Here is a 27,493-nt window from a genome sequence, read left to right on the forward strand (position 1 = left end):
AAAATAAAATAAATATAGCAGCCAGGCAGGGTGGCTCACACCTATAATCCCAGCACTTTGGGAGGCAGAGACGAGCAGATCACGAGGTAAGGAGTTCAAGACCAGCCTGGCCAATATGGTGAAACCCCATCTCTACTAAAAATACAAAAATTATCCAGGCATGGTGGTGTGCAACTGTAGTCCCAGCTACTTGGGAGGCTGAGGCAGAAGAATTGCTTGAACCCGGGAGGTGGAGGTTACAGTGAGCTGAGATCTAACCACTGCACTCTTGCCTGGGCAACAGAGCAAGACGCCGTCTCAAATAATAATAATAATAACAATGATAGCTACATTTATTGAGCACCACTCTAAATGTTTTTCATGGATTAACTCATTTAATCTTCAAAACAACCCTATGCCATGTTATTTCATCCATTTTTACAGACAAAGAAATGAAGATACAGAGAGGCTAAATAATTTACCAAAGTCAACAGATAGAAAGTAGAGATTCTGAAGATTATGAATTTCAAAAACATCAATGATATTCTGATTTAATTGCTCTGGGGGGTGGAACCAATATTTTTTAAAGCACCCCAAGCAATTCTAATGTGCAACTAGGGTTAGGAAGAACTAAATCCAATTAGCTAACTTCCCCCACCCTGAGAGAGAGTACATGGACATAGCCAAGGCAGGAGACGTTTTAGTGAGGATTAAATATAAAACAAGCAACAAGGGTCAGAAAACATGATTTCCCAGGTGTTTTCCAACAGTGAAAGTCTACCATTATGTGTTTCCACATAGTCTTTCTAGAAGTCTAGGAGGTGTAATATTCCATGTTACACCAGCTAGCAGATTCAATTCTAGTTCACTTTGGAGAAATCTGTTAGCTTATTTCTTTGGGATGGAGTTTCCAAACCAAGAATAGGGTAAAATATCCTAGCAGCCTATAATACAAGTTGAGTATCCCTTACCCAAATGTTTGGGAACAGAAGTGTTTCACATTTCAGGCTTTGGAATATGTGCATTATATGCTTACTGACTGAATATCCCAAATCCGAAAATCCAAAACCTGAAATGCTCCAGTAAGCATTTCTTTTGAGCATCATCTCAGCACTCAAAAAGTGTCAGATTTTGGAGTATTTCAAATTTTGGATTTTCAGATTAGGGATACCCAACCTATACTAGAATACAATTATTTCAGAATAAGAAACACAGCTCTACTTTACAGAAAAGAGTAGCAAAAAGAGGGAAGAATTCAAGAGGCCAACCTAATATTTTGTAAAAGTATAACTGGATAAATGTTACTGAGCTACACAAAGATCACTTCTGCTGACTGGAGCTAAACCCACAAAGGGATCCTAACCCTATTCTCCTCTGTATCCTGATGTTGATGCAGTCAGGTGTGGTTCTGTGGAGTCAGGAACTATTGCCACAGTCAGCATGCAGAAGCCAAAGCAACGAGTGCTACCCAGCAAAGTTCGAGAAGGTTCAAGTTGTTTTTCGGGAGGAAAACAAGCTGTCTTGGCTACAGCAGCAGGCTCTAGGAGGCTGGCCTCCAGCCCACTGCCTCATTTATCTCCCCTTCACAAGGAGAAGCCTGGACACACATGGGTCCCCAAAGCGGTGTTAACAGCTACCACTCACACTGCTTCTCTTTGACCCTGCAGAATCAGAGCTCCTCAGCCTTCAAGGAGTTGGAACTATTGCAATTCCATCTCTTCCCAAAGCTATTCTCTGAAGCCTGGGAATCAACTTTAAAGAATCTTCCAAGGTGGGATACAGGAAAAACTATAAGTCAAATAAAAGTTGAAGACTGAACTCAGTATCCTTAGACTTGGTGTTCTATAGAGCGGGCAACAAGCCAACTGGGTCTACCACTTTCAACACTGTGTGCTACTTCCTAGAAGTGAGAGTTGCTTTAGGTAGTCTCCTCATCTAATTGTTAGAGATCCAATGGTTCAGCTACATAAAACTGCCCATTCCTCCCCATGTCTCTCCCATCTCTATGCCTTTGCTCATACTATCTGTACTATCAGGAATGTTCTCGCCCACATCCCTTTCTGAAATACTTCTACCCTTCTTTTAAAGACCTGCTCAAACCTCACTTCCTCTAAGATGCCCTCCCAGATCCCACCCCAACTCCTATATTAACTTCATTTACACTGTGTTATAATATGGCATTCCCCACCCTTTGCCATTTTTAGATAGCTTATACCTGTCTCCAACAAGAAATCAGGCCCTGGTGGATAATAATAAAGTTTCATTAGATCTTTTCTATGCCTTTCAGCACCTCATATAAAGCAGAAATTCAGGAAGTATTTGTTAAACAGAATTGGATTCAAGAAGCATTCAGAAGGCTTCTTACAGTAGCTCACGCCTGTAATCTCAGCACTTTGGAAGGCTGAGGTGAGAGGATCACTTGAGCCCAGGAGTTTGAGACCAGCCTGGGTAACATAGGGAAGATCCTATCTCTACAAAAAAAATTTTTTTAATTAGCTGGGTGTAGTGGTGCAGTGCCTGTGGTCCCAGCTAGTTGGGAGGCTGAGGTGGGAGGACCACTAGAGCCCAGGGGGTTGAGACTACAGTGAGCCATGATATAGCACTCCTGCACTTCAGCCTGGGTGACAGAGCAAGACTTTATCTCAAAAAAAAAAAAGAAGAAGAAGAAGAAGAAAGACAGAGAAGCTGCTCTCCTAGTCTGACCTCAGTTTGCTATGGAACACAAGATCCACCTGTCTTCTTTTGTTAGTTTGCTTTGAAATATTACTCTTTAAAATAATTTTCCTATTTTCCTTCCTGTGATTTTTTTTCTGATTTTTTTTTTTTTTTTTTTTGAGACAGAGTCTCGTTCTGTCGCCCAGGCTGGAGTGCAGTGGCCGAATCTCAGCTCACTGCAAGCTCCGCCTCCCGGGTTGACGCCATTCTCCTGCCTCAGCCTCTCAAGTAGCTGGGACTACAGGCGCCCGCCACCTCGCCCGGCTAGTTTTTTGTATTTTTGGTAGAAACGGGGTTTCACCACATTAGCCAGGATGGTCTCGATCTCCTGACCTCGTGGTCCGCCAGCCTTGGCCTCCCAAAGTGCTGGGATTACAGGCGTGAGCCACCGCGCCCGGCCTGAATGTGCTTCTTTCTCTCAAAATATCTTACTGTATTATATAAACTCACCAATTTTCAGACCACAGTTGACCATGGGCAACCTAAGATTGCAGAAAGCAAAACCGCTGACAAGGGGGAACTACTGTATACAAGTGTAGCCAACTCCCAGATTAAGAAACAGAACAGAAGCCTACTCCTTAACCATTCCCAAAGAATAACTATGATTTTTGACTTCTAACAGCAGAGAATAACTTTTTTGACTGTTTTTGTACATTTATGAATGGAAGCATATACTATGCAGAATAGAAAAGTTCTACATTGAAATTCTATGCCTTGTAATACTCACCATAATCTTCTTGTATAAAGCCATTACATTATCATCATCAAATGGTAGAAATCCACACATAAGAACATATAACAGTATGCCCATACTCCAAACATCTGCCTGAGAGAAAGAGAGAAAAAGGAAAATCACTGAAACAAAAATTCAAACATATTTCAGAATGGCTGGACTCTTGATACAATCACAGAATTGTCACAAAGCTAAAAGAGAGCTCAGAGATCAACAATTTCAACCTGCTCATTCTATAGTCAGAGAACCTGAAGCTAAGGAGGCTTCTCTAAAGTCACCCAGTCAATTGGAGGCCACCCAGGAAGGCCTCCTGACTTCCAATTCAATGCACTCTCCTCCAGCTGGACTTTAACACTTAACAGAAAATAATTTCCAGTAGGCTGGGCTGGATTGGACATGATAAGAAGATGAGACAATGCTACAGTGCTACTGAAGGTTTAGGTTACATATGAAGTTTACGTAAACAGGCATGAGGATGTCTTAAAATTTATTAATAATCAGCAATATGACTAAGCTGTACTATAAAATTCTATGTAGAGAACTTTAATAAAGTTCAATGATTGACTTTTCAAATGTAGAGGCAGCCGGGCGTGGTGGCTCTAATCCCAGCACTTTGGGAGGCCGAGGTGGGAGGATCACCTGAGGTCAGGAGTTCGAGACTAGCCTGACCAACATGGTGAAACCCCATCTCTACCAAAACTACAAAAATTAGCCAGGCGTGGTGGCGCATGCCCACAGTCCCAGCTACTCGGGAGGCTGAGGCAGGAGAATCGCTTGAACCCAAGAGGTGGAGGTTGCAGTGAGCTGAGATCACGCCACTTTACTCCAACCTGGGAGACAGAGTGAAACTCCATCTAAAAACAAACAAACAAACAAACATATATATATATATATATGTATTTATATGTACATATATGCAGAGAGAGACTAGAAATTAGCCTACCAGCACAAATAGTCCTACAAATCTCAAAATCCCAGGAAAGAGCTTAACCTTTATATGTGATATCCATGTGTCCCATGAGTCCTAAGCTGTAACTATTTATTCAAGCAGTATTTGGCCTTAGTCAGTAATGATGCCACCATTAGCTGAGGAGAAGTCACAGCTCTTACTCTCATTTGAGCCTTAGGAAAATTTTTTTTTTTGGAGAGAGGGTCTCACTCTGTTGCCTAGGCTGGAGTGCAGTGGCACAATCTCAGCTCACTGCAACATTTGCCTCCCAGGCTTAGGAAAGTTTAAGAGGAAAAAAAGAAAAAGAGGAAAGAAGGAAGGGAAGGAAGAAAACAAAGAAAGAAAAGAAACAAAGAGAAAACAGAGTTAAAATAACTTGAGCAGCATCATGTATCTGGGTAGTACTTATACTAGATAAGCCAAATCTAACCCCTAGTCCTGTTTACCAAATCATATCAGATTATTAGGACTCTACTATGATGTCTCAAGTGAACAATCTGCTTTGAAGCAAACATCTGATTACTCTTCCAAATTGCAGGAGGTCAGAAATTGACCATTTATACCTCAGGGATGTCAAATATTTAATCTATAAATTGAGACTTGATGGCATGACACTCATTCATCATATTAAATTCAAAGCAGATCGGGTGCAGTGGCTCACGCCTATAATCCCAGCACTTTGGGAGGCCGAAACGGGCCTCCTCCCACCTGAGGTCAGGAGTTCAAGGCCAGCCTGGTCAACATGATGAAACCCTGTCTCTACTAAAAATATAAAATTTGGTCGGGTGTGGTAGTGGGTGCCTGTAATACTGGCTACATAGGAGGCTGAGGCAGGAGAATCGCTTGAACCCGGGAGGTAGAGGTTGAAGTGAGCTGAGATCACACCATGGCACTCCAGCCTGGGCGACAGAGCAAGACTCCGTCTCAAAAAAAAAAATCAAACCAAAGAGGTTGCACAGGCAAGAGTGAGCTACATGGCCTCATCAAATACCACAAGAGGGGCCAGGTACGGTGGCTCATGCCTGTAATCCCAACACTTCGGGAGGCGAGGTAGGCGGATCACTTGAGGTAGGAGTTCAAAACCAGCCGGGCCAACATGGTGAAACTCTGTCTCTACTAAAAAGATAAAAAAATTAGCCGGGTGTGGTAGTGCAAGTCTGTAATTCCAGCTACTCAGGAGGCTGAGGCAGGAGAATTGCTGAACCTAAAAGGCGGAGGTTGCAGTGAGCCAAGATCACGCCACTGCACTCCAGCCTGGGCAACAGAGTGAGACCCTGTCTCCAAAAAAAAAAAAAAAAAAAGGGTAGGGCATGGTGGCTCACGCCTATAATCCCAGCACTTTGCAGTGAGCCGAGATCGCACCATTGCACTCCAGACTGGGGGATAAGAGCGAGACTTCGTCTCAAATAAATAAGTAAATAAATGAGGCTGGGCACGGTGGCTCATGCCCGTAATTCCAACACTTTGGGAAGCCGAGGCAGGTGGATCACTTGAGGTCGGGCATTCGAGACCAGCCGGACCAACATGGAGAAACCCCCATCTCTAATAAAAATGCAAAATTTGTCAGGAGGGGTGGTACATGCCTGTAATTCCAGCAACTCTGGAGGCTGAGGCAGGAGAATCACTTGAACCCGGGAGGTGGAGGTTGCAGTGAGCCAAGATCACACCATTGCACTCCAGCCTGGGCAACAAGAGCGAAACTCCGTCTCAAAAAAAACAAACAAATAAACAAAAAAAAAGTCAACAGAAAGATTATGTCTAGGGTTAAACTTAAAGAGGAATAAAGTGATAATAACATCCTCATAGTGCTACCAACACTTATTAGAGAAAAGAAAGCAGAAAAAGTATTTTTCAGTTAACTCAAAGCACTTTTACTTCGCTGTTTTGAATTGAATATGAGAATAAATTAACTAAAATCATAAACTAAAGCAAATGCAAGTAAATCCAAAAACTACCAGTTGACATGAAAAAATAACTGGCTCCCAGCACTTTGAGAGGCCAAGGTGGGAGGATCACTTGAGCCCAGGAGTTCAAGACCAGCCCCAGAAACACAGCAAGACCTTATCTCTACAAAGAAATAAAAAACATTAGCGGGGTGTGGTAGTGCACACCTATAGTCCCAGCTACTTGGGAGGCTGAGGTGGGAGGACTGCTTGAGTCTAGGAGGTAAAGGCTACCGTGAGCCATAGTCATGCCACTGCACTCCAGCCTGGGAGACAGAGCAAGACCCTGTCTCAAAAAAAAGAGATAATAAAATAATTGGGAGGAAGAGAGAACTGAAACCATTTCCCATGAAAAATTACTGAAGAAATTAGAGATATTTACAATGGAACATGTTCTTAAAGCATGATCAGGACTGTGAACATCAGAATCAACTATTTTATTAGTATTTTAAATGAAGATTCTTAAAGCCCCATCTTAGAAAATGAAACCAAAATCTCTGAGGGAGTTACTACCCTGAGCTCTGCATCATTTAGTAAGTACCTCAAATGACTCCTCAGTCCACTATCCTTTAGACGCTCTGAGAAGGATAGGAAGTTGAACAAACATGGATAAGAAAACAATTCAAAATTACATAGGAAAAACCCAGATACAGTCAAATCAGCAGATTCTCATCACCTCTAAGAATCTTGTAAGATCAGGTATACGATTATCACTCCTTCTGGGAAACTAAATGGAGCAGTGGAAACAGTACCTCACTCCATTCCAATCTCATTCCAGCCTGGTTAACAAGAGTGAAACTCCGTCTCAAAAAAAAAAGTCCGTAGAGCTTAAGTGAAAATTATTAAAGGTATCTAGCATGTGAAACTCTTTTTTTTTGTTTTTGTTTTTGTTTTTCTTTTGAGACAGAGTCTTGCTCTGTCACCCAGGCTGGAGTGCAATAGTACAATCTTGGCTCACTGCAACCTCTGCCTCCCAGGTTCAAGCGATTCTTCTGCCTCAGCCCCCGAGTAGCTGGGATTACAGGTGCGCATCACCATGCCTGGCTTATTTTTGTATTTTTAATAGAGACAGGGATTCACCATGTTGACCAGGCTGGTCTCGAACTCCTGACCTCATGATCCGCCTACCTCAGTCTCCCAAAGTGCTGGGATTACAGGCATGAGCCACCACGCCCAGCCCACGTGAAACTCTTGTACACTGTTGGTGGAAATGTAAGATGATGCACTCACTATGAAAAACAGTATGGAGATTCCATAAAATATTAAAAATAGAATTACAATATGATCCAGCAACTCCACTTCTGAATATATACCCAAAGAATTGAAAGCAGGATATCAAAGAGATATTTGTACACTCATATTCCTATCAACATTATTCACAAGAGCCAAAAGGTAGAGGCAATCTAAGTATCTATCAGTGGATGAATGAATAAACAAAATGTGGTATATACATACAATGGAATATTATTCAGCCTTATAAAGAAAGGAATTCTGACACATGCTACATGAATGAACCTGAGGACATTATGCTAAGTGAAATAAGCCAGTGACAGAGACAAATATTGTATGATTCCATTTATATGAGGTTCCTAGATTAGTCAAATTCATAGAGACAGAAAGCAGAAGGGTAGGGGAATACAGTAGGCAGAAATAAAGAATTGTTTAACAGGTATAGAGTTTCAGTTTTGCAAAATTAAAAGAGCTCTGGAGATTGGTTGCACAATAATGTGATTATATTTCAGTACTACTAAACTATACATTTTAAAACAGTTAAGATGGTAAATTTTATGTTATGTGTATTTTACCACAGTTAAAAATAAAAAGTATCCAGCATGATTCCAGGACCATGATAAACATTCAGAAAACATATGGTCCCTTCCTATAATGCACTAAGAAGGCTACAACATCATTTCTGTGGTATTTCTGCCAAAAATACATAACCTGAATCTAATCATAAGGAAACATCAAATAAATTCAGATTGATGTACATTCTACTATAAATAACTGGCTTCCTCAAAAATGTTGAGATCAAGAAAAATAAAGCCTAAGGAAGTCTTCCAGATGAAAAGGGACTAAAGAGACACAATAACTAAATGCAATAACTAAATGCATCCTGCACCAAATACTAGACTGGGGGGATAATAAAACTATAAAGGACATTATTGGCACAATTAATACCATTTGAATATGAATTATGAATTAAATAAATGGTATCAATGTTAAATTTTGACACTAAAGTGTGGTTATAAAAGAAAAGGTATTTGAGGAAAAATATATAAAGAAATATTGAGTGATAAAGAGATACGATGTTTCAAAACAAATGCATATATATAGAGAATGATAAAGTAAATAAGGAAAAATGTAAAAAACTGTGAATTTGAATAAAAGATATACCAAAGTTCCTCATTCTATTTTTGCACTATCCTGTAAGTTAGAGATTATATCAAAATAAAAAGTCACCAAAACCAATTCCCATCTTCTCGTGTTAGGAGGTGACTTGGTATTCCCAAAGTTCCTTACACTAGTTCCAAAAGATGCTCTCCATCAAAAGTGGATCCCATAGGCAAATAAAATCAGGACCAGCTGCTATCTGTGATGTTCCTTTCCTGAAGGATCACACTGCACAAGAGCACATTAAATATCTGGAGGCCGGGCACAGTGGCTCATGCCTATAATTGGGAGGCCGAGGCGGGTAAATCATTTGAGGTCAGGAGTTTGAGACCAGCCTGACCAACATGGTGAAACCCGTCTCTACTAAAAATACAAAAATTAGCCGAACGTGGTGGCAGGTGCCTGTAATCCCAGCTACTTGGGAGGTTGAGGCAGGAGAATCGCTTGAACCCAGGAGGCGGAGGTTGCAGTGAGCCAAGATCGTGCCACTGCACTCCAGCCTGGGTGACAGAGTGAGATTCCATCTCGAAAAAACAAAACAAAACAAAACAAGATTTGGACATGTCCTAAAATAAGAAACCCGTTTAACCGAGCACTTCCTGAGCTTTTCACAACTAAAGTGTTTTTTTTAATCTTATGACACTAACATCAGCAAAACTAGTACTCCAGAGAATGGGAGGAGCTGCTAATTTGATAATTTGAGATACAGCAAATATAAATCAGGCAAAGCCCAGTCCTTCTCAGCCTGGACTCCTACACAGGGCTGCTGGCCTTGGAGAATCAGCTATGAATGGACAAAGCACAGGTTTTCTCTGTGCTAACCAGCATCTCTGAAACTGAGCCTGGAACCTTGGTCTTTTATTCTAACTAGCTAGACTAACCAGTCCAAACTATGGCACTATTTAGTTCAAAAACAACCACAACAAGGACACTAGAAATATCCCTGCTTAGGCCGGGCGCGGTGGCTCAAGCCTGTAATCCCAGCACTTTGGGAGGCCGAGACGGGTGGATCACGAGGTCAGGAGATCGAGACCATCCTGGCTAATACGGTGAAACCCCGTCTCTACTAAAGAATACAAAAAACTAGCCGGGCGACGAGGCAGGCGCCTGTAGTCCCAGCTACTTGGGAGGTGGAGGCAGGAGAATGGCGTGAACCCGGGAGGCGGAGCTTGCAGTGAGCTGAGATCTGGCCACTGCACTCCAGCCTGGGTGAGAGAGCCAGACTCTGTCTCAAAAAAAAAAAAAAAAAAAAAAAAAAAAAGAAATATCCCTGCTTCATAAGTATATTATGTGTTACTATATTTATTGCAAGTTACTAATTTCATTTATAAGTATATATCTCACTCACCAAATAGACTGAACTCTTTGATTAACAAGATTATTCTTACTTCATCATTATAGCCCCAATGCACAGTGCCTGACTCACTACAGGTCACCAATATAAATGCCTGTTGATTATATAATGAATTAATCAATGAATAATTACCTCTGATCCAAGATATGATTTGCCTTGTATTAATTCAGGTGCTGCATAAGCCAGACTCCCACAGCATGTCTGCAGATGGTAATCCTTGTTACCCTGTCAATAAGATAAAAATGCAACACTTATTAATTACAGCCCTTAAGAGAATTAAACCTTGATAAACAACCTTTTCTTTTTTGAGACAGAGTCTCACTCTGTCACCCAGGCTGGAGTGCAATGGTGCAATCTCAGCTCACTGCAACCTCTGCCTCCTGGGTTCAAGTGATTCTCCTGCCTCAGCCTCCAGAGTAGCTGGGATTACAGGCACGCAGTTTGCCACCACGCCCAACTAATTTTTGTATTTTTGGTATAGATGGGGTTTCGCCATGTTGGCCAGGCTACTCTCAAACTCCAGACCTCAGGTGATCCACCCGCCTCAGCCTCCCAAAGTGCTGGGATTACAGGCATGAGCCACTGCGCCTGGCTGATAAAATTATCGGCCAATTTTTATTGTATGCCAATATTTTTTTTTTTTTTTTTTTTTTGAGACGGAGTCTTGCTCTGCCACCCAGGCTGGAGTGCAGTGGCCGGATCTCAGCTCACTGCAAGCTCCGCCTCCCGGGTTTATGCCATTCTCCTGCCTCAGCCTCCCGAGTAGCTGGGACTACAGGCGCCCGCCACCTCGCCCGGCTAGTTTTTTGTATTTTTAAGTAGAGACAGGGTTTCACCGTATTAGCCAGGATGGTCTCGATCTCCTGACCTCGTGATCCGCCCGTCTCGGCCTCCCAAAGTGCTGGGATTACAGGCTTGAGCCACCGCGCCCGGCCTGTATGCCAATTTTTATGGCACACAACATATAACATAAAATTCACCATCTTAACCTTTTTAAAATGTATACTTTAGTAGTACTGAAATATAACCACATTGTTGTGCAACCAATCTCCAGAGCTCTTTTAATTTTGCAAAACTGAAACTCTATACCTGTGCATTTTATGAGCACAAGCAAAGAGAAGCTAGATGAAAAACTACCCCACATTATAAAGGATTTCTGCAGCCAACACAATACTCTGTATACATGTGTGCATGCACATGTGGTCTTTGCTTCTCTGGATTCCCAACACCACTACAACCTGGCATGAACAAATCCTTTTCCCTTAGCTCAGTCAAATCAGGTTCATACTTCCCTAAATACCCACATACATAAATAAGCCTAGCATATATCCAAGCATCCAAGTCTTTCCATCTCCAAGTATCCCAGGGGGGAAAAATTTATTTACTGGACCTTATCTCCAGTATCAAATCCTTACAAATACAGAAGAGCTCTATTTTTTTAGAGGGAAAAAAGCAATACGTTACATAGAACAGTGCCTTCAAAGTCTGTTTTCTAGATGCAGTTATAAGACAAATCACTCCCTTAGCTTCCAGATCTGTTAAAATGAGTAATCTGCTCATCCTCCCCTGCCCTCCCACAGAATATCAAGACATAATGAAAACAAAGCTACAGTCCAACAGCTGCATAGAGTTCTTACAGCTGGCAAAGGATTTGTGAATTGTAAGATGTCATTTACAACTGAAACAACATGCCCAGGAGCGCGCTCCTGGGAAGAAGGCTGAGGCAATCCTCTCCCAGGCAACCCCGCTTTCCTTAGATGCGTCTATGTGGGTAATCTGTGGCAGCCATAAATGAAGGTACACAGGGTCTGTCACAAGCCTTCTCCACTGCCTCCCATGGAGAACGACTTAAACCAGTTTATCTGTTCAAAGTATGTTTTCTCTTTATATGTCTGTCAATCAAAAAAAAAACCTGCCTTCTAGCATTTGGTTTCCAGAAAAAAGGTTCCACTGATAGTTTCTGAAGAGCCAAGGGAATCAGAGAAAAATCAGAAAGAATCATTCTGCCAAAGGGGTAAAATCTGCTTCCCTTTGCACCTAGCTAATTCTGATCGGGGCAGGAAACAGTAATGGGACTACAAAAGCCTGAGACAAGTCTGCAATTTCAACATTCTTAATGAGTGTAGACAGCTCATTTTTGAGATCGTGAGTATAATGATTAGAGAACTCCAGAGGAAGCCTCCAACAGGCAACCACACAGGAGATCTGCTGCAGACAGCACAGCGAGAAAGTTCAAAGTCACCTCAAAGAGAAGTTATACTGGAGAACACCAATACGTAACCACGGAATGCAAATTAAGGAAATACATAACAGTTATAAATTTAGAAGTGCACATGGGCTTTTTCCTTCTTTTAAAAGGAAAGGGGATTGTTTCTCAAAATGTAACTAATTGTTAGTTATAGAACCATTTGGATAATAGATTTGCACTAAATTCTCAACTTTTATCTAAACAAACAAAGGCATCATCTAGTGGCAATATACTCAAACTGCAAGCACATGGTCAAGTCAGCATTCTTGCTATAATAGCCTCAAGTCACCTCTGCACTGCCACAGCACTCATGGAGTCTTCAGCAGGACCAATCCTAGAACTAGGGCAGTGATTCTCAATCTTGATTGAATGTTATGATCGTCTAGAGAACTTACAAAAACTACTGATACCAGGGATGAAATTTAACATTCTTCTCAATGGATGCAACCAAGCTCAATAAAGACTAAGTGGAAGTCAAGACGAAATCACACACTAAGAAACAAATGCATTTACAAAGAACATAGATGCATCTTATTTCTGCACTTACCCTGGGTTTTGCACAGAGACCAAAGTCAATCAGCTTTAATTTATGATATTCATCAAACAGCAAATTTTCCTGGGAAAACAAAGGTATTTTGATAACTGTATACTGACTTCCTTATATCAAATCCCACCTCTAGCCATTTCTAAAAATGATTTAAGTCCGAGTGTGGCAGCTCATGCCTGTAATCCCCCAGCAATCTGAAGGTAGAGAGGAAAGGATTATTTGAGCCCAGGTTTTCAAGATCAGCCTGGGCAACACGGCAAGACCTGGTCTCATTTTTTTAAAATAAATTAATTAAAATGAGTAAAAATGATCTAAGGTTGTTTCTGTTAAAAAATCTGGATACAACAAACTGAAAATGACTAGAAACTAATGAAATGACAAGAAGTATATAAGGGAAAAGAAGGGCCAGGCACGGTGGCTCACGCCTATAATCCCAGCACTTTGGGAAGCTGAGGTGGGCATATCACCTGAGGTCAGCAGTTCAAGACCAGCCTGACCAACATGGAGAAACCCCATCTCTACTAAAAGTACAAAATTAGCCGGCATGGTGGTACATGCCTGTAATCCCAGCTACTTGGGAGGCTGAGGCAGGAGAATAGCATGAACCTGGGAGGCAGAGCTTGCAGTGAGCGGAGATCCTGCCACTGCACTCCAGCCTGGGTAACAGAACGAGACTCCATCTTAAAAAAAAAAAGGAGGGAAAAGAGGAGGAATGTTGATCACTCTATCACTTCCCCACAAGACTCACTAGCATAAACTATTTTTTCCTATTTTCTCCTTGGTGTTCTGAGGGTCAACTACAAGCAAACACAATTTGTGTCAAAAGCAAATTTAAACCAAAAGAGTGAGTTCAAATCAACGAGTTCAGTATAAACAGGTGGAAAAAGAGTTTCCGGCCAGGTGCCCTGACTCATGCCTGTAATCCTAGCACTTTGGGAGGCTGAGGCAGGCACATCACTTGAAGTCAGGAGTTTGAGACCAGCCTGGCCAACGTGGCATAAACCCCGGGCCTACTAAAAACACAAAAATTAGCCGAGAGTGGTGGCAGGCACCTGTAATTCCAGCTACTCAAGAGGCTAAGGCAGGAGGATCACTTGAACCTGGGAGGCAGAGGTTGCAGTGAGCCAAGATTATGCCACTGCACTCCAGCCTGGGTAACAGAGCAAGACTCAGTCTCAAAAAATTAAAAATAAAAATGAATAAATAAACGCATACATACATAAAATAAAGATACGAAAAATTAGCTGGGCATGGTGGCATACGCCTGTAGTCCCAGCTACTTGGGAGGCTAAGGTGGGAGAATCACTTGAGCCCAGGAGGTTGAGGCTAGAGTGAGCCTTGATCATGCCACTGTACTCCAGCCTGGGTGACAGAGTGAGATCTTGTTTTCAAAAAAAAAAAAAAAAGACATTTATAAAGTCACACACAATTGACAGATACACAGAACGCTCATGAATGCATCCAAAAAGCCTACCAAGGCCAGGAGTAGTGGCTCATACCTGTCATCTCAGCACTTTGGGAGGCCAGGGCAAAAGGATAGCTTGAGCTCAGGAGTTCGAGACCAGCCTGGGCAACATGGTGAAACCCTATCTCTACAAATAACTAAAAAATTGGTCAAACATGGTTGTGTGCACCTGTACTCCCAGCTACTTAAGAGGCTGAGGTGTGTGGATCACTTGAGCCCTGGAGGTCAACACTGCAGTGAACCAAAATTGCACCACTGCACTCTTGTCTGAACAACAGAAAAAATAAAAATAAAAGTAACACCTCCCAGAAGTCAAAAGTAAGAGGAAGAAAGGCTGGGTATAGTGGTTCACGCCTGCAATCCCAGCACTTTGGAAGGCCAATGCAGGTGGATCACGTGAGGTTAGGAGTTCAAGACCAGCCTGGCCAACATGGTGAAACCCCATCTCTACTAAAAATACAAAAACTAGTTGGGCGTGGTGAGGCAGGAGAACTGCTTGAATCCAGGAGGTGGAGGTTGCAGTGAGCTGAAATCACACCACTGCACTCTAGCCTGGGCGACACAGTGAGACACCACCTCTTAAAAAAAAAAAGTAAGAGGAAAAAAGAAATGTGATGTTATGACTGGAGCAACAACAACAAAAAATAGCAAACCTAAGATAGATTCCTAAACAGATCATTTGGAAACCTAAAAATAACAGGTAAATGATGCTGAACTCTCAGGTGAGCATCTAACTATGATGCAGTCACTTACTGGCTTGAGGTCCCTGTGAGCATAGCCCTGGCTGTGCACGTAAGCGACAGCAGATACTATCTGACGGAAGACAACCCGGGTCTCCTCTTCTGACAGGCGATCCTGGGAAATTATGTAGTCAAACAGCTCTCCTCCAGGGCAGTACTTCAACAGCAATGGAATCACAGATATTGTTACAACTTACAAAAATCACTTCACAGAAATTTAAAATAAAAAAGTACACTTAACTCAGAGATATTGTTAATTCGACTTTATAGAGAATAGAACCGAAGAAGGCATATTCAAAAGTACACTCTCAGGATCAAACAAGTCAATAATGACTCCAGGAATGAGAACAATAACTCTTTCCTTGAACAGTTTTATTACCAGTAAGTAGAAGTAAAACCAACTACCACTGTGATTTTAAAAAGCTCACCCAGGGTTTTATATTTTTATAGCAAAGTATTAAAACCCATTCTCATCTTAATGCACTCTCATTTAGTGTAATTACCTGAAATTTTAAAACCCAGCAGTAATTATTGTTTCTCTATCCCAAAGACCAGTGGTTTTCAATCTGTACCAGAAGGAGCCCAGGTCTACGGAGGTATCTCAGACGCTGCAGAACAGGTACCAGAGCACAAAGCTCAAGGCTTTCCATCCCTTTCCCAGGACAGTTCCACTTTTCTGTGAGCTGGGTTTCCATTTTAGCAATATCAATTAAAATTACAAATGCATATAGACTTGACCTCACAGTTCCACATTAAGTTATTGCTCTTATAGATATACTCACTCATATCAAAAAACAGTACTTTGGTCAGGCGCGGTGGCTCACGCCTGTAATCCCAGCACTTTGGAAAGCCAAGGTGGGTGGATCACTTGAGGTCAGGAGTTCGAGATCAGCCTGGCTAACACAGTGAAAACCCGTCTCTACTAAAAATACAAAAAATTAGCCAGGCGTGGTGGCGGGTGCCTGTAATCCCAGCTACTCAGGAGACTGAGGCAGGAGAATCGCTTGAACCCGGGAGGCAAAGGTTGCAGTGAGCCAAGATTGTACCATTGCACTCCAGCCTGGGTGACAGAGTGAGACTTCGTCTCAAAAAACAAACACCACCACTAACAAAAAATGTACCTTAAAGATCATTTACTGCAGCAGCAGTGTTTGTAAAAGCAAAAGACTAGAAACAACTGTCTTTGTCCATTTGGGCTGCTATAACAAAATACCTTACACTGAGTAATTTATAGACAAGATAAATGTATTGCTCACAGTTCTGGAGGCTGGGAAGTCTAACATCAAGGTGCTAGTAGATCCAGTGTCTAGTGAGGTTCTGTTGCTCACAGTTGGCATGTGCTATGTATCCTCATGTGGTAGAAGGGAGCAAACAGGCTCCCTAAAGCCTCTTGTATAAGAGCACTAATCCCATTCATAAGAGCTCTGCCCGCATGACCTAATCACCTCCTTAAAGGGCCCCACCTCTTAACACTGGGGATTAAGTTTCAGCATACGAATTTGTGGGGAACACCAGCATTCAGACCTAAATGCTGATACTATATAAACTATAACACGGAATGGAATTCTAGGCAGTAATTAAAAAAAAAAAAAGAAGTTCTTTACAAACTGCTATGAAACAATGTCCGGTACTAAGTTAATAAAAGACTACAGATTGATATAGTGGCTTGCAAAAGCATTATGCTGAGCAAAAGAAGCCCAACAAAAAAATAAGCAAAAGAATACTGTATGAGTCATTTACATCACATTCTACAACAGATTAAACTAATCTGCAGTGATAGAAATCAGACGAGTAGTTGCTGGTAAGGACAGGGTGGCTACGGTTACAGGGAAAACTTCAAAAGCGCTGGAGAAAACTTTCTGAGGTGATAAGAGATGTTTTACACTTTGGGGTGGGAGGTACATGGGTATATACATTTGTCAAACTGCATACCTAATGTGTACATTTTATTATATCTAAATTACACCTCAAAAGGAAATTTTTTTAATGTTATCCAATAAGTTTTACAAAAAGAAAACAGCCTACTTCATATTTCCAAATAAAAAAATACAAAATAAAGAGAAATAAAAATGTCTGAAATATCTGAATGTGCTCAGATGGTCTCTAAGATCAATTGTTACATGGGAAAAAAACAAGGTGCAAAGTAGTAATTTGAGACCATTTGTGTGACAGAAACCAATAAGCTGGCCGGGCGCGGTGGCTCAAACCTGTAATCCCAGCACTTTGGGAGGCCGAGACGGGCGGATCACGAGGTCAGGAGATCGAGACCATCCTGGCTAACACCGTGAAACCCTGTCTCTACTAAAAAATACAAAAAACTAGCCGGGCGAGGTGGCGGGCGCCTGTAGTCCCAGCTACTCGGGAGGCTGAGGCAGGAGAATGGCGTAAACCCGGGAGGCGGAGCTTGCAGTGAGCTGAGATCCGGCCACTGCACTCCAGCCCGGGCGACAGAGCGAGACTCCGTCTCAAAAAAAATACAAAAAAATACAAAAAACTAGCCGGGCGAGATGGCGGGCGCCTGTAGTCCCAGCTACTCCGGAGGCTGAGGCAGGAGAATGGCGTAAACCCGGGAGGTGGAGCTTGCAGTGAGCCGAGAGCCGGCCACTGCACTCCAGCCAGGGCGACAGAGCGAGACTCCGTCTCAAAAAAAAAAAAAAAAAAAAGAAACCAATAAGCTACACACACACACACACACACACATATAAAATACACATACGTATGAAATAAATGTAGGTATCTACAAGAGACACAAGAAAAATACATGAATGGCTCAGAGAAAAGAAAATTTGAAGGTCAGGAGCGGTGGCTCACTCCTGTAATCCCAAGCACTCTGGGAGGCTGAAGTGGGCAAATGGCCTGAGGTCAGAAGTTTGAGACCAGCCTGGCCAACATGGTGAAACTCCGTCTCTACTAAAAAATACAAAAATTAACCAGAGGTGGTGGCACATGCCTATAATCCCAGTTACTCAGGAGGCTGGGGCAGGAAAATCACTTGAACCCAGGAGGCGGAGGTTGTAGTTAGCCAAGGTCACGCCATTGCACTCCAGCCTTCAAGACAGTGTGAGACTCCGTCTCAAAAAAAAAAAAAAAAGAGAAAAAAGAAAAAGAAAATGTGATGACTAGGGTGGGGCATGGTTGCTCACGCCTGCAATCCCAACATTTTGGGAGGCCGAGGAGGGAAGATCGCTTAAGGCCAGGAGTCCAAGACCAGCTTGGGCAACAGGCCAAGACCTGCATTTCTATTAATAATATAATAAAATTTAAAAATTAAAGAATATTGGATGACTGGGATGTAGAGGAAATAGAGGATTTTGTTTTTTAATATATACTCCCTTGTACCTTTTTTTTTTTTGAGACAGGGTCTCACTCTGTTGCCAAGGCTGGAGTGCAGTGGTGCAATCATAGCTCACTGTAGCCTGTATCTCCCAGACTCCTCACCTGAGCCTCCCAAGTAGCTGGGACTACAGGTGTGCACCACTATATCCAGCCTTTTTTTTTTTTTTTTTTTTTTAAGTAGAAACAAGGTCTCACTATGTTGCTCAAGCTGGTCCCAAACTCCTTAGCTCAAGTGATCTTCCCACCTTGGCCTCCCAAAGTGCTGGGATTACAGGCACAAGACACTGCACCTAGCCACTCTCTTGTACCTTTAAATTTTCTCCTAGGTTCATGGATGCTTGGGAGATTTTGTTTAACAATTTTTTTTCTTTTTTCAGACAGAGTCTCGCTCTGCCACCCAGGCTGGAGTGCAGTGGCACAATCTCAGCTCACTGCAAGCTCTGCCTCCCAGGCTCAAGCAATCCTCCTACCTCAGCCTCCCAGGTAGCTGGGACTACAGGCAGGCACCACCACAACTGGCTAAGTTTTTGTATTTTTTGTAGAAATGAAGTTTTCCCACGTTGCCCAGGATAGTCTCCAACTCCTGGCCTCAAGTGATCCACCAGCCTTGGCCTCCCAAAGAGCTGGAGTTACAGGCATGAGCCCCTGCGCCTGGCCCTAAGAATTTTATTTGAACAAAGGGATCAGCTAAAAATATAAAGAGGTTTTAAAATTACCATTGTGGACCATGTAGATAGATCTACAGTGTAGTAACGGCAGAAAATAGTTCTAGATCCCAAACATTCAATGTTGTAATTTTTTTGTTTTTATTTTTTAGAGACAGGGTTTTGCTCCGTCACCCAGGCTGGAGTACAGTGCCATTATCATGGCTCACTGCAGCCTCAAACTCCTGGACTCAAGCAATTCTCCCGCCTCAGCCTCCTGAGGAGCTGGAATGACAGATGCGCACCACACGCCATCACACCCAGCTTTTTTTTTTTTCTTGTACGTAGAGACAGGGTCTTGCTATGTTACTGAGGCTGGTTTTAAACCACTGGTTTCAAATGATCCTCCCACTTCAGCCTCCCAAAGTGCTGGGATTATAGGCATGAGAGGACCTGGCCAAAATTACGATTTTTATTTTATTTTATTTTTTTTTGAGACGGAGTCTTGCTCTGCCACCCAGGCTGGAGTGCAGTGGGCAGATCTCAGCTCACTGCAAGCTCCGCCTCCCGGGTTTACGCCATTCTCCTGCCTCAGCCTCCCGAGTAGCTGGGACTACAGGCGCCCGCCTCGTCGCCCGGCTAGTTTTTGGTATTTTTTAAGTAGAGACAGGGTTTCACCGTGTTAGCCAGGATGGTCTCGATCTCCTGACCTCGTGATCCGCCCGTCTCGGCCTCCCAAAGTGCTGGGATTACAGGCTTGAGCCACCGCGCCCGGCCAATTACGATTTTTAAAATATGCTTTTAAAACAGTACTAACCTGTGAAAATCATGTGCAAATTACATATTATTTGGCTGAGACTAACAAAAACTACACAAGTTGAATAACACAAGTTCTAAAGGTATCTTTCAAGACAAAAAGGGCAAGTTAAAACTTGAAATTGCTTGGATTACATAACAGACACTGGAAGCTACCCAGTGCTGTGGGTTGAACTGTCACTGGATCAGCGTAAGCCTAATCCTTGGGTCCTTTTAAGAAGAGAGACATTTGAAAAGAGACAGAGCCACACAGAGAGGAAAACACCATTTGAAGACAGAAGCCAAGATGGGAGTGGTGCATCTATAAACCAAGGAGTGCCAAGGACTGCCAGCAACTACCAAAAACTAACAAAGAGGCAGTAAACAGATTCCCCCTCAGAACCTCCAGAAGGAACCAGCCTTGCCCACATTTAATTTCAGACTTCAAACCTCCAGAACTGTGGGACAATGAGTTTCTGTTGCTTTAAGCCACCAAGTCTGTAGTAATTTGTTCCAACAGTCCTAGGAAATTAATATACTATATAAAACTAGAATGAGGCCGGGCGCGGTGGCTCACGCCTGTAATCCCAGCACTCTGGGAGGCTGAGGCAGGCAAGGTCAGGAGATCAAGACCATCCTGGCTAACATGGTGAAACCCCGTCTCTACTAAAAATGTAAAAAATTAGCCGAGCGTGGTGGCGGGAGCCTGTAGTCTCAGCTACTCGGGAGGCTGAGGCAGGAGAAGGGTGTGAACTCGGGAGGCTGAGGCAGGAGAAGGGCGTGAACTCGGAAGGTGGAGCGTGCAGTGAGACGAGATTGCACCACTGCACTCCAGCCTGGGCGACAGAGCAAGACTCCATCTCAAAAAAAAAAAAAAAACTAGAATGAGTCCTTCCCTTTAGGAGAAAATTCTAACATATTCTATCTAATAAACCATACTACCCCATTAGGGGTGTATTAGAAAGATGACATTTACACTGAATCTCCAATTTATTATATACATCTACTTGATCTAAATTGTTACAAATGGAACAAAACAGGTAAGTCGCTTAACATCTATTCTAATCTTTGAGGTGAAATGTACTTTTCTCTTTTACTACTGATAAAGTCACCAAATGTTTTTAGGTATCTAGAACATACTACTAACCTCAAGAACCATGAATATTTTGTTGGCTGTCTCTAGCACATGGTAGAGTTGACATATATGCTGATGTCTCAGATTCTTCAAGGCTTCAATCTCCGTTTTGATTCGGGGCAAATCACTCTGTGACAAAACATCATATGGAATGAGCAATAAACTTATTCCAGTGGTATTTCAAGCTCCAATACGACCAGCTTTAATACTAAGTAGCAAAAGCTATCAAAAAACCCCCCAAAAATTGTTCAACACTACAGAAAAATATAGCAAAATTTATTTGCATGTACATAAAATGGGCATTGGAGATTTTATCAAAGACAGGTTCAATGTGGGTCAACAGTACAACATCCAGGGCCGGGCGCGGTGGCTCAAGCCTGTAATCCCAGCACTTTGGGAGGCCGAGACGGGCGGATCACGAGGTCAGGAGATCGAGACCATCCTGGCTAATATGGTGAAACCCCGTCTCTACTAAAAAATACAAAAAACTAGCCGGGCGACGAGGCGGGCGCCTGTAGTCCCAGCTACTCGGGAGGCTGAGACAGGAGAATGGCGTGAACCCGGGAGCCGGAGCTTGCAGTGAGCTGAGAGCCGGCCACTGCACTCCGGCCTGGGCGGCAGAGCAAGACTCTGTCTCAAAAAAAAAAAAAAAAAAAAAAACATCCAGGAAACAATCTCAGACTCCTTAGGTTAGCATTCCAAACAAGGAAAATGACAGAAACACTACTCAGTTATCATGCCTAAGCTACCACTTTCAGCCTCAGCAACACCATTTAAGAAGTATGCTGAGCAAAAAACCAGTGAACTTAGGTGAAAGGTATATGGGTATTCACTGTCTCAGTCTCCTATCTTTTCTGAGGTCTTGAAACTTTCAAAATAAAAACTTGGGTGGGGAGACGAAGATAAGCCAAGCTGAAAAAACGTTAAAGGACAGAAGCTTAGGGATATCACCAAGTAAAAAGTAAAACTTCATTATAAAAAGGGACTTAGGCCAGGCACGGTGGCTCACGCCTACAATCCCAGCACTCTGGGAGGCTGAGATGGGCAGACCACCTGAGGTTGGGAGTTTGAGACCAGCCTGACCAACCCCATCTCTACTAAAAATATAAAATTAGCCAGGCGTGGTGCCGCATGGCTCTAATCCCAGCTACTCAGGAGGCTGAGGCAGGAGAATTGCTTGAACCTGGGAGGCTGCAGTGAGCTGAGATTGTGCCATTGCACTCCAGCCTGGGCAACAAGAGCGAAACTCCGTCTCAAAAAAAAAAAAAAAGGGACTCTGGGCCAGGCGCAGTGGCTCACGCCTATAATCCCAGCACTTTGGGAGGCCAAGATGGGTGGATCACCTGAGGTCGGGAGTTCAGGACCAGCCTGACCAACATGAAGAAACTCTGTCTCTACTAAAAATACAAAATTAAAAATACAAAATTAAGCCGGGCGCGGTGGCTCTCGCCTGTAATCCCAGCACTTTGGGAGGCCAAGGCGGGAGGATCACGAGATCAGAAGATCGAGATCAGCCTAATACAGTGAAACCCCGTCTCTACTAAAAACACAAAAAAATTAGCAGGGCGTGGTGGCGGGAGCCTGTAGTCCCAGCTACTCTAGAGGCTGAGGCAGGAGAATGGCATGAACCCGGGAGGCAGAGCTTGCAGTAAGCTGAGATCGCGCCACTGCACTCCAGCCTGGGCGACAGAGCAAGACTCCGTCTTGAAAAACAAATAAAATAAAATAAAAAGGGACTCCGTCTAATGGCCAGTGGCTCAGGATCCAGTTATCCAGGACTATACAACTAGATGTCACATCTTGACGAAGAATCAACTGTAACGTTGACTATGTTGGTATGATAATCTTTTTTCTTTGTGGGGAGGAAGACTGATGACTAAAACCAGGGAAGTAATCGGCTGGGCGCGGTGACTCATGCCTGTAATCCCAGCACTTTGGGAGGCCGAGGTGGGCAGATCAAGAGGTCAGGAGATCGAGACCATCCTGGCTAACACAGTGAAACCCCGTCTCTACTAAAAATGCAAAAAAATTAGCCAAGTGTGGTGGCTGGTGCCTGTAGTCCCAGCTACTCCAGAGGCTAAGGCAGAAGAATGGCGGGAACCCAGGAGGTGGAGCTTGCAGTGAACAGAGACCCACATCACTGCACTTCAGCCTTGGTGACAGAGCGAGACTCGCCTCAAAAAATAAATAAATAAATAAGGCCAGTCCTGGTGGCTCACGCCTGTAATATCAGCACTTTGGGAGGCCGTGGCAGGCGGATCACGAGGTCAGAAGATTGAGACCACGGTGAAACCCCTAAAAATCCAAAAAAAAATTAGCCGAGCATGGTGATGGGCGCCTGTAGTCCCAGATACACAGGAGGCTGAGGCAGGAGAATGGCATGAACCTGGGAGGCGGAGCTTGCAGTGAGCCAAGATCGCACCACTGCACTCCAGCCTGGACGACAGAGCCAGTCTCCATCTCAAAATAAATAAATAAATAAAAATAAAAATAAATAAAACCATGGAAGTAATCAAAATACTACTAAAATCCTAGGAAATAACTAAAATAAGCATAATAACAACAGAAAATATAAAAACAAGTTTAGAAACAATGAATGTCATACTGACACTTTAGAATAAGTTTTGAGCATCAGTGTGATAACACATTTTTTGTTATTTAACATTTTGTTTGCTATTTAAGTATTTGAAGTGTTAAAGTAAGTCACACTAAAGTTATAACTGAAATTTAAACTGTTTAAGGGTTAAGCAGTTTAAACTGCTTAATCTTATTGATACTCATGTTTAAATACTCAAGAAAAATGGTTTTAATGCTTTTTTCTTAGATTAATAAATAGAAAATAAAAAATTGAATAAAACAAAAAACTGAAGGAAAGCCTGAATTGTCCACTGACAGATAATTAAAAATAATTTCTTATACTGGTCACTGTATGATTTTAGCATATATTTAGGAAGAAATTCAAAGAATTTAATGACATTGCTATAACAAAACTACTTACATTCTCTTTGACTTTTTTTTTTTTCTGGAGACAGGGTCTTGTTCTGTTGCCCAGTTTGGAGTACAGTGGCACCATCTCGGCTCACTGCACCACAACGTGCCAGACTCAAGTGATCTTCCCACCTCAGCGCCCCCAAGTAGCTGGGACTACAGGTGTGTACCACGATGTCCAGCTAAACTTTTTGTATTTTTTGTAGAGAAGGGCATTCACCATGTTGCCCAGGCTGGTCTCAAACTCCTGACCTCAGGCAATACACCCACCTTGGCCTCCCAAAGTTCTAGGATTACAGGTGTGAGCCACCGTGCCTGGCTCTCTTTGACTTATTTATGTGTTAATCAGAACTTATATCCTTAACAATTAAAAAAGTAGGTAACAATTGATATTAAGCCCTATCTCATTCCAACAATAAAAACATCAAAACAAAATTTTTTTTAGACAGGATCTTGCTCTGTTGCCCAGGCTAGAGTGCAGTGGTGCAATCACAGCTCACTGCAGCCTTAATCTCCTAGGCTCAAGGGATCCTCCCACCACCACCTCCTGAGTAGCTGGGACTATAGGCATGCATAACCACACCTGGCTAAATTTTTTTTATTTTTTGTAGAGACAAGTCTTGCCATATTGCCCAGGCTAGTCTCGAACTCCTGGCCTCAAGCAATCCTCTGGCCTCAGCTTCCCAAAGTGCTGGAATTACAGGGATGAGCCACCACATCCAACCAAAAATTATTTTTTATGTTTGATAATTAAGAACATTTACAAAATGTTAGCCTGGGAGCAGTGGCTCACACCTGTAATCCCAGCACTTTGGGAGGCCAAGGTGGGTGAATCACTTGAGGTCAGGAGTTCAAGACCAGCCTGGCCAACATGATGAAATCCCGTCTCTACTGAAAATACAAAAATTAGCTGGATGTGGTGGCACACACCTGTAGTCCCAGCTACTCGGGTGGCCGAGGCAGGAGAATCACTTGAACCCAGGAGGCAGAGGTTGTAGTGAGCTGAGATGGTGCCACTGCACTCCAGCCTGGTGACAGAGCGAGACTCCATCTCAAAAAAAAAAAAAACAAGGCCGGGCGCGGTGGCTCAAGCCTGTAATCCCAGCACTTTGGGAGGCCGAGACGGGCGGATCACGAGGTCAGGAGATCGAGACCATCCTGGCTAACACGGTGAAACCCCGTCTCTACTAAAAATACAAAAACTAGCCGGGCGAGATGGCGGGCACCTGTAGTCCCAGCTACTCGGGAGGCTGAGGCTGGAGAATGGCGTAAACCCGAGAGGGGGAGCTTGCAGTGAGCTGAGATCCGGCCACTGCACTCCAGTCCGGGCAACAGAGCGAGACTCCGCCTCAAAAAAAAAAAAAAAAAAAAAAAAAAAAAAAACAAAGAATGGTAGGAAGAATTAGAAAAAAAAGATGACTCAAGGTGACTTCAAACACTGGAAGGGGTATAGAAGCCCTAGAAAAACCACCAAAAGAAACAGGCTTTATCTCAATATAAAAATAACTTTTTAGGCCGGGCGCGGTGGCTCAAGCCTGTAATCCCAGCACTTTGGGAGGCTGAGGTGGGCGGATCACGAGGTCAGGAGATCGAGACCATCCTGGCGAACACGGTGAAACCCCGTCTCTACTAAAAATACAAAAACTAGCCGGGCGAGGCGGCGGGCGCCTGTAGTCCCAGCTACTCCGGAGGCTGAGGCAGGAGAAGGGCGTAAACCCGGGAGGCGGAGCTTGCAGTGAGCTGAGATCCGGCCACTGCACTCCAGTCCGGGCGACAGAGCGAGACTCCGCCTCAAAAAAAAAAAAAAAAAAAATAACTTTTTATACATTGTAGCCAACACCACAAATTGAATGGGCTGCTTTAGGGGGTAACAAGCTGTTCATCCTGGAAGAATTCACACAGAGGAAAAAGAGGCTGATTAGGAAAAGGATTTAATTAGGTAACTTCTAAAGCCATTTTGAATAAAATGCTGGGACAGGCCAAGTACAGTGGCTCACCCCTACATTTCCTGTACTTTGGGAGGCTGAGATGGGAAGATTGCTTGAAGCCAGAAGTTTGAGACCACCCTGGGCAACAGAGTGAGACCTTGGAGGCTGAGGTGGGAGGATCACTTAAGCCCAGCAGGTACAGGCTGCAGTGAGCTGTGATTGTGCAACTGCACTCCAGTCTGGGCGACAAAGTGAGACTCTGTCAAAAAAAAAAAAAAAAAAAAGCTAGGACATAATACTTACCTGTCCACCTATCTATACTACAAAAATGATTCATATATTTATATTTAGTAAAAGTATCATAAGAAAATAAAGATGGGGCCAGGCACAGTGGTTCACATCTGTAATCCTAGCACTTTGGGAGACTGAGGCAGGCGGATCACAAGGTCAGGAGATCAAGACCATCCTAGCTAACATGGTGAAACCCCGTCTCTACTAAAAAAAAAAAATACAAAAAAATTAGCCGGGCGTGGTGGTGGGCACCAGTAGTCCCAGCTACTCAGGAGGCTGAGGCAGGAGAATGGCGTGAACCTGGAAAGCAGAGCTTGCAGTGAGCCGAGATTGTGCCACTCAAAAAAAAGAAAGAAAAGAAAATAAAGATGGGACATATTAATATCCAGAAACACCTACAGACTACAGATGGATGATACAGACTTCAAATATGTGCCACTGCCCTGCATTAAAATCTGAAGGACAAAGTAATCCCTTCCCCCAGATTACTTTTTAAAACCGCAGATCTATATATATATATTTTTTTTTTTTTTTTTTTTTTTTGAGACAAGAGTCTCACTCTGTCGCCCAGGCTGGAGTGCAGTGGCGCGATCTCAGCTCACTGCAAGCTCCGCCTCCCGGGTTCACGCCATTCTCCTGCCTCCGCCTCCCGAGTAGCTGGGACTACAGGCACCCGCCACCTCGCTCAGCTAGTTTTTCATATTTTTTAGTAGAGACGGGGTTTCACCATGTTAGCCAGGATGGTTTCGATCTCCTGACCTCGTGATCCGCCCGTCTCGGCCTCCCCAAGTGCTGGCATTACAGGCTTGAGCCACCGCGCCCGGCCTATATGTTTTTTTAAGAGCTATAAAAATATTCTAAGAGCAGTAACTAGAACATTAGAACAATTCAGGTTTTAATTCACAAAACTGATCTATAAGTAGACTATTTTTAAAATAAATTTAAACTTACCCCTAGTGTGTTTTTATCCATGATTTTTATAGCTACCATCTCTCCAGTAAGGATATGGCAGGCAAGTTTGACCTTTGCAAAGCCACCTAAATAGGAAAATGTATTATGAAAGCATAAGCAAGGACTCAGGCACAAACCTTTTTATAAATAATAATTTTAAAAGACTCTATCAAGCCAAATGTTCCTAGAAGTTTGTGGCATTTTTTTCCCGTTGCTTCTTGTTATCCAATGTCTAGCTAAAGGTTTTTTTTTGTTTGTTTGTTTTTACCATGAAAGTGTATCTCGGCCGGGCGCGGTGGCTCAAGCCTGTAATCCCAGCACTTTGGGAGGCCGAGACGGGTGGATCACGAGGTCAGGAGAT

General features: G+C 43.1%; 1 protein-coding gene across 2 annotated transcripts in view; it reads right to left on the bottom strand.

Annotated features, from left to right (window-relative positions):
- The window catches only part of MELK (maternal embryonic leucine zipper kinase), a 106,597-nt gene that overhangs the window by 68,324 nt on the left and 10,780 nt on the right, over window positions 1–27,493 (bottom strand). For both annotated transcript variants that reach the window (XM_033238085.1, XM_033238084.1), the window contains exons 3-8: window positions 27,133–27,218; window positions 20,987–21,103; window positions 15,078–15,221; window positions 12,860–12,928; window positions 10,197–10,289; window positions 3,422–3,520 (exon numbers count right to left, since the gene is read on the bottom strand). In XM_033238085.1, the coding sequence (XP_033093976.1) occupies window positions 3,422–3,520; window positions 10,197–10,289; window positions 12,860–12,928; window positions 15,078–15,221; window positions 20,987–21,103; window positions 27,133–27,218 (608 nt within the window). The remainder of the gene's footprint in view (window positions 1–3,421; window positions 3,521–10,196; window positions 10,290–12,859; window positions 12,929–15,077; window positions 15,222–20,986; window positions 21,104–27,132; window positions 27,219–27,493) is intronic.

The sequence above is a fragment of the Trachypithecus francoisi genome, unplaced genomic scaffold, assembly GCF_009764315.1.
Source record: "Trachypithecus francoisi isolate TF-2019V2 unplaced genomic scaffold, Tfra_2.0 Lachesis_group16, whole genome shotgun sequence".
Classification (NCBI taxonomy): domain Eukaryota; kingdom Metazoa; phylum Chordata; class Mammalia; order Primates; family Cercopithecidae; genus Trachypithecus; species Trachypithecus francoisi.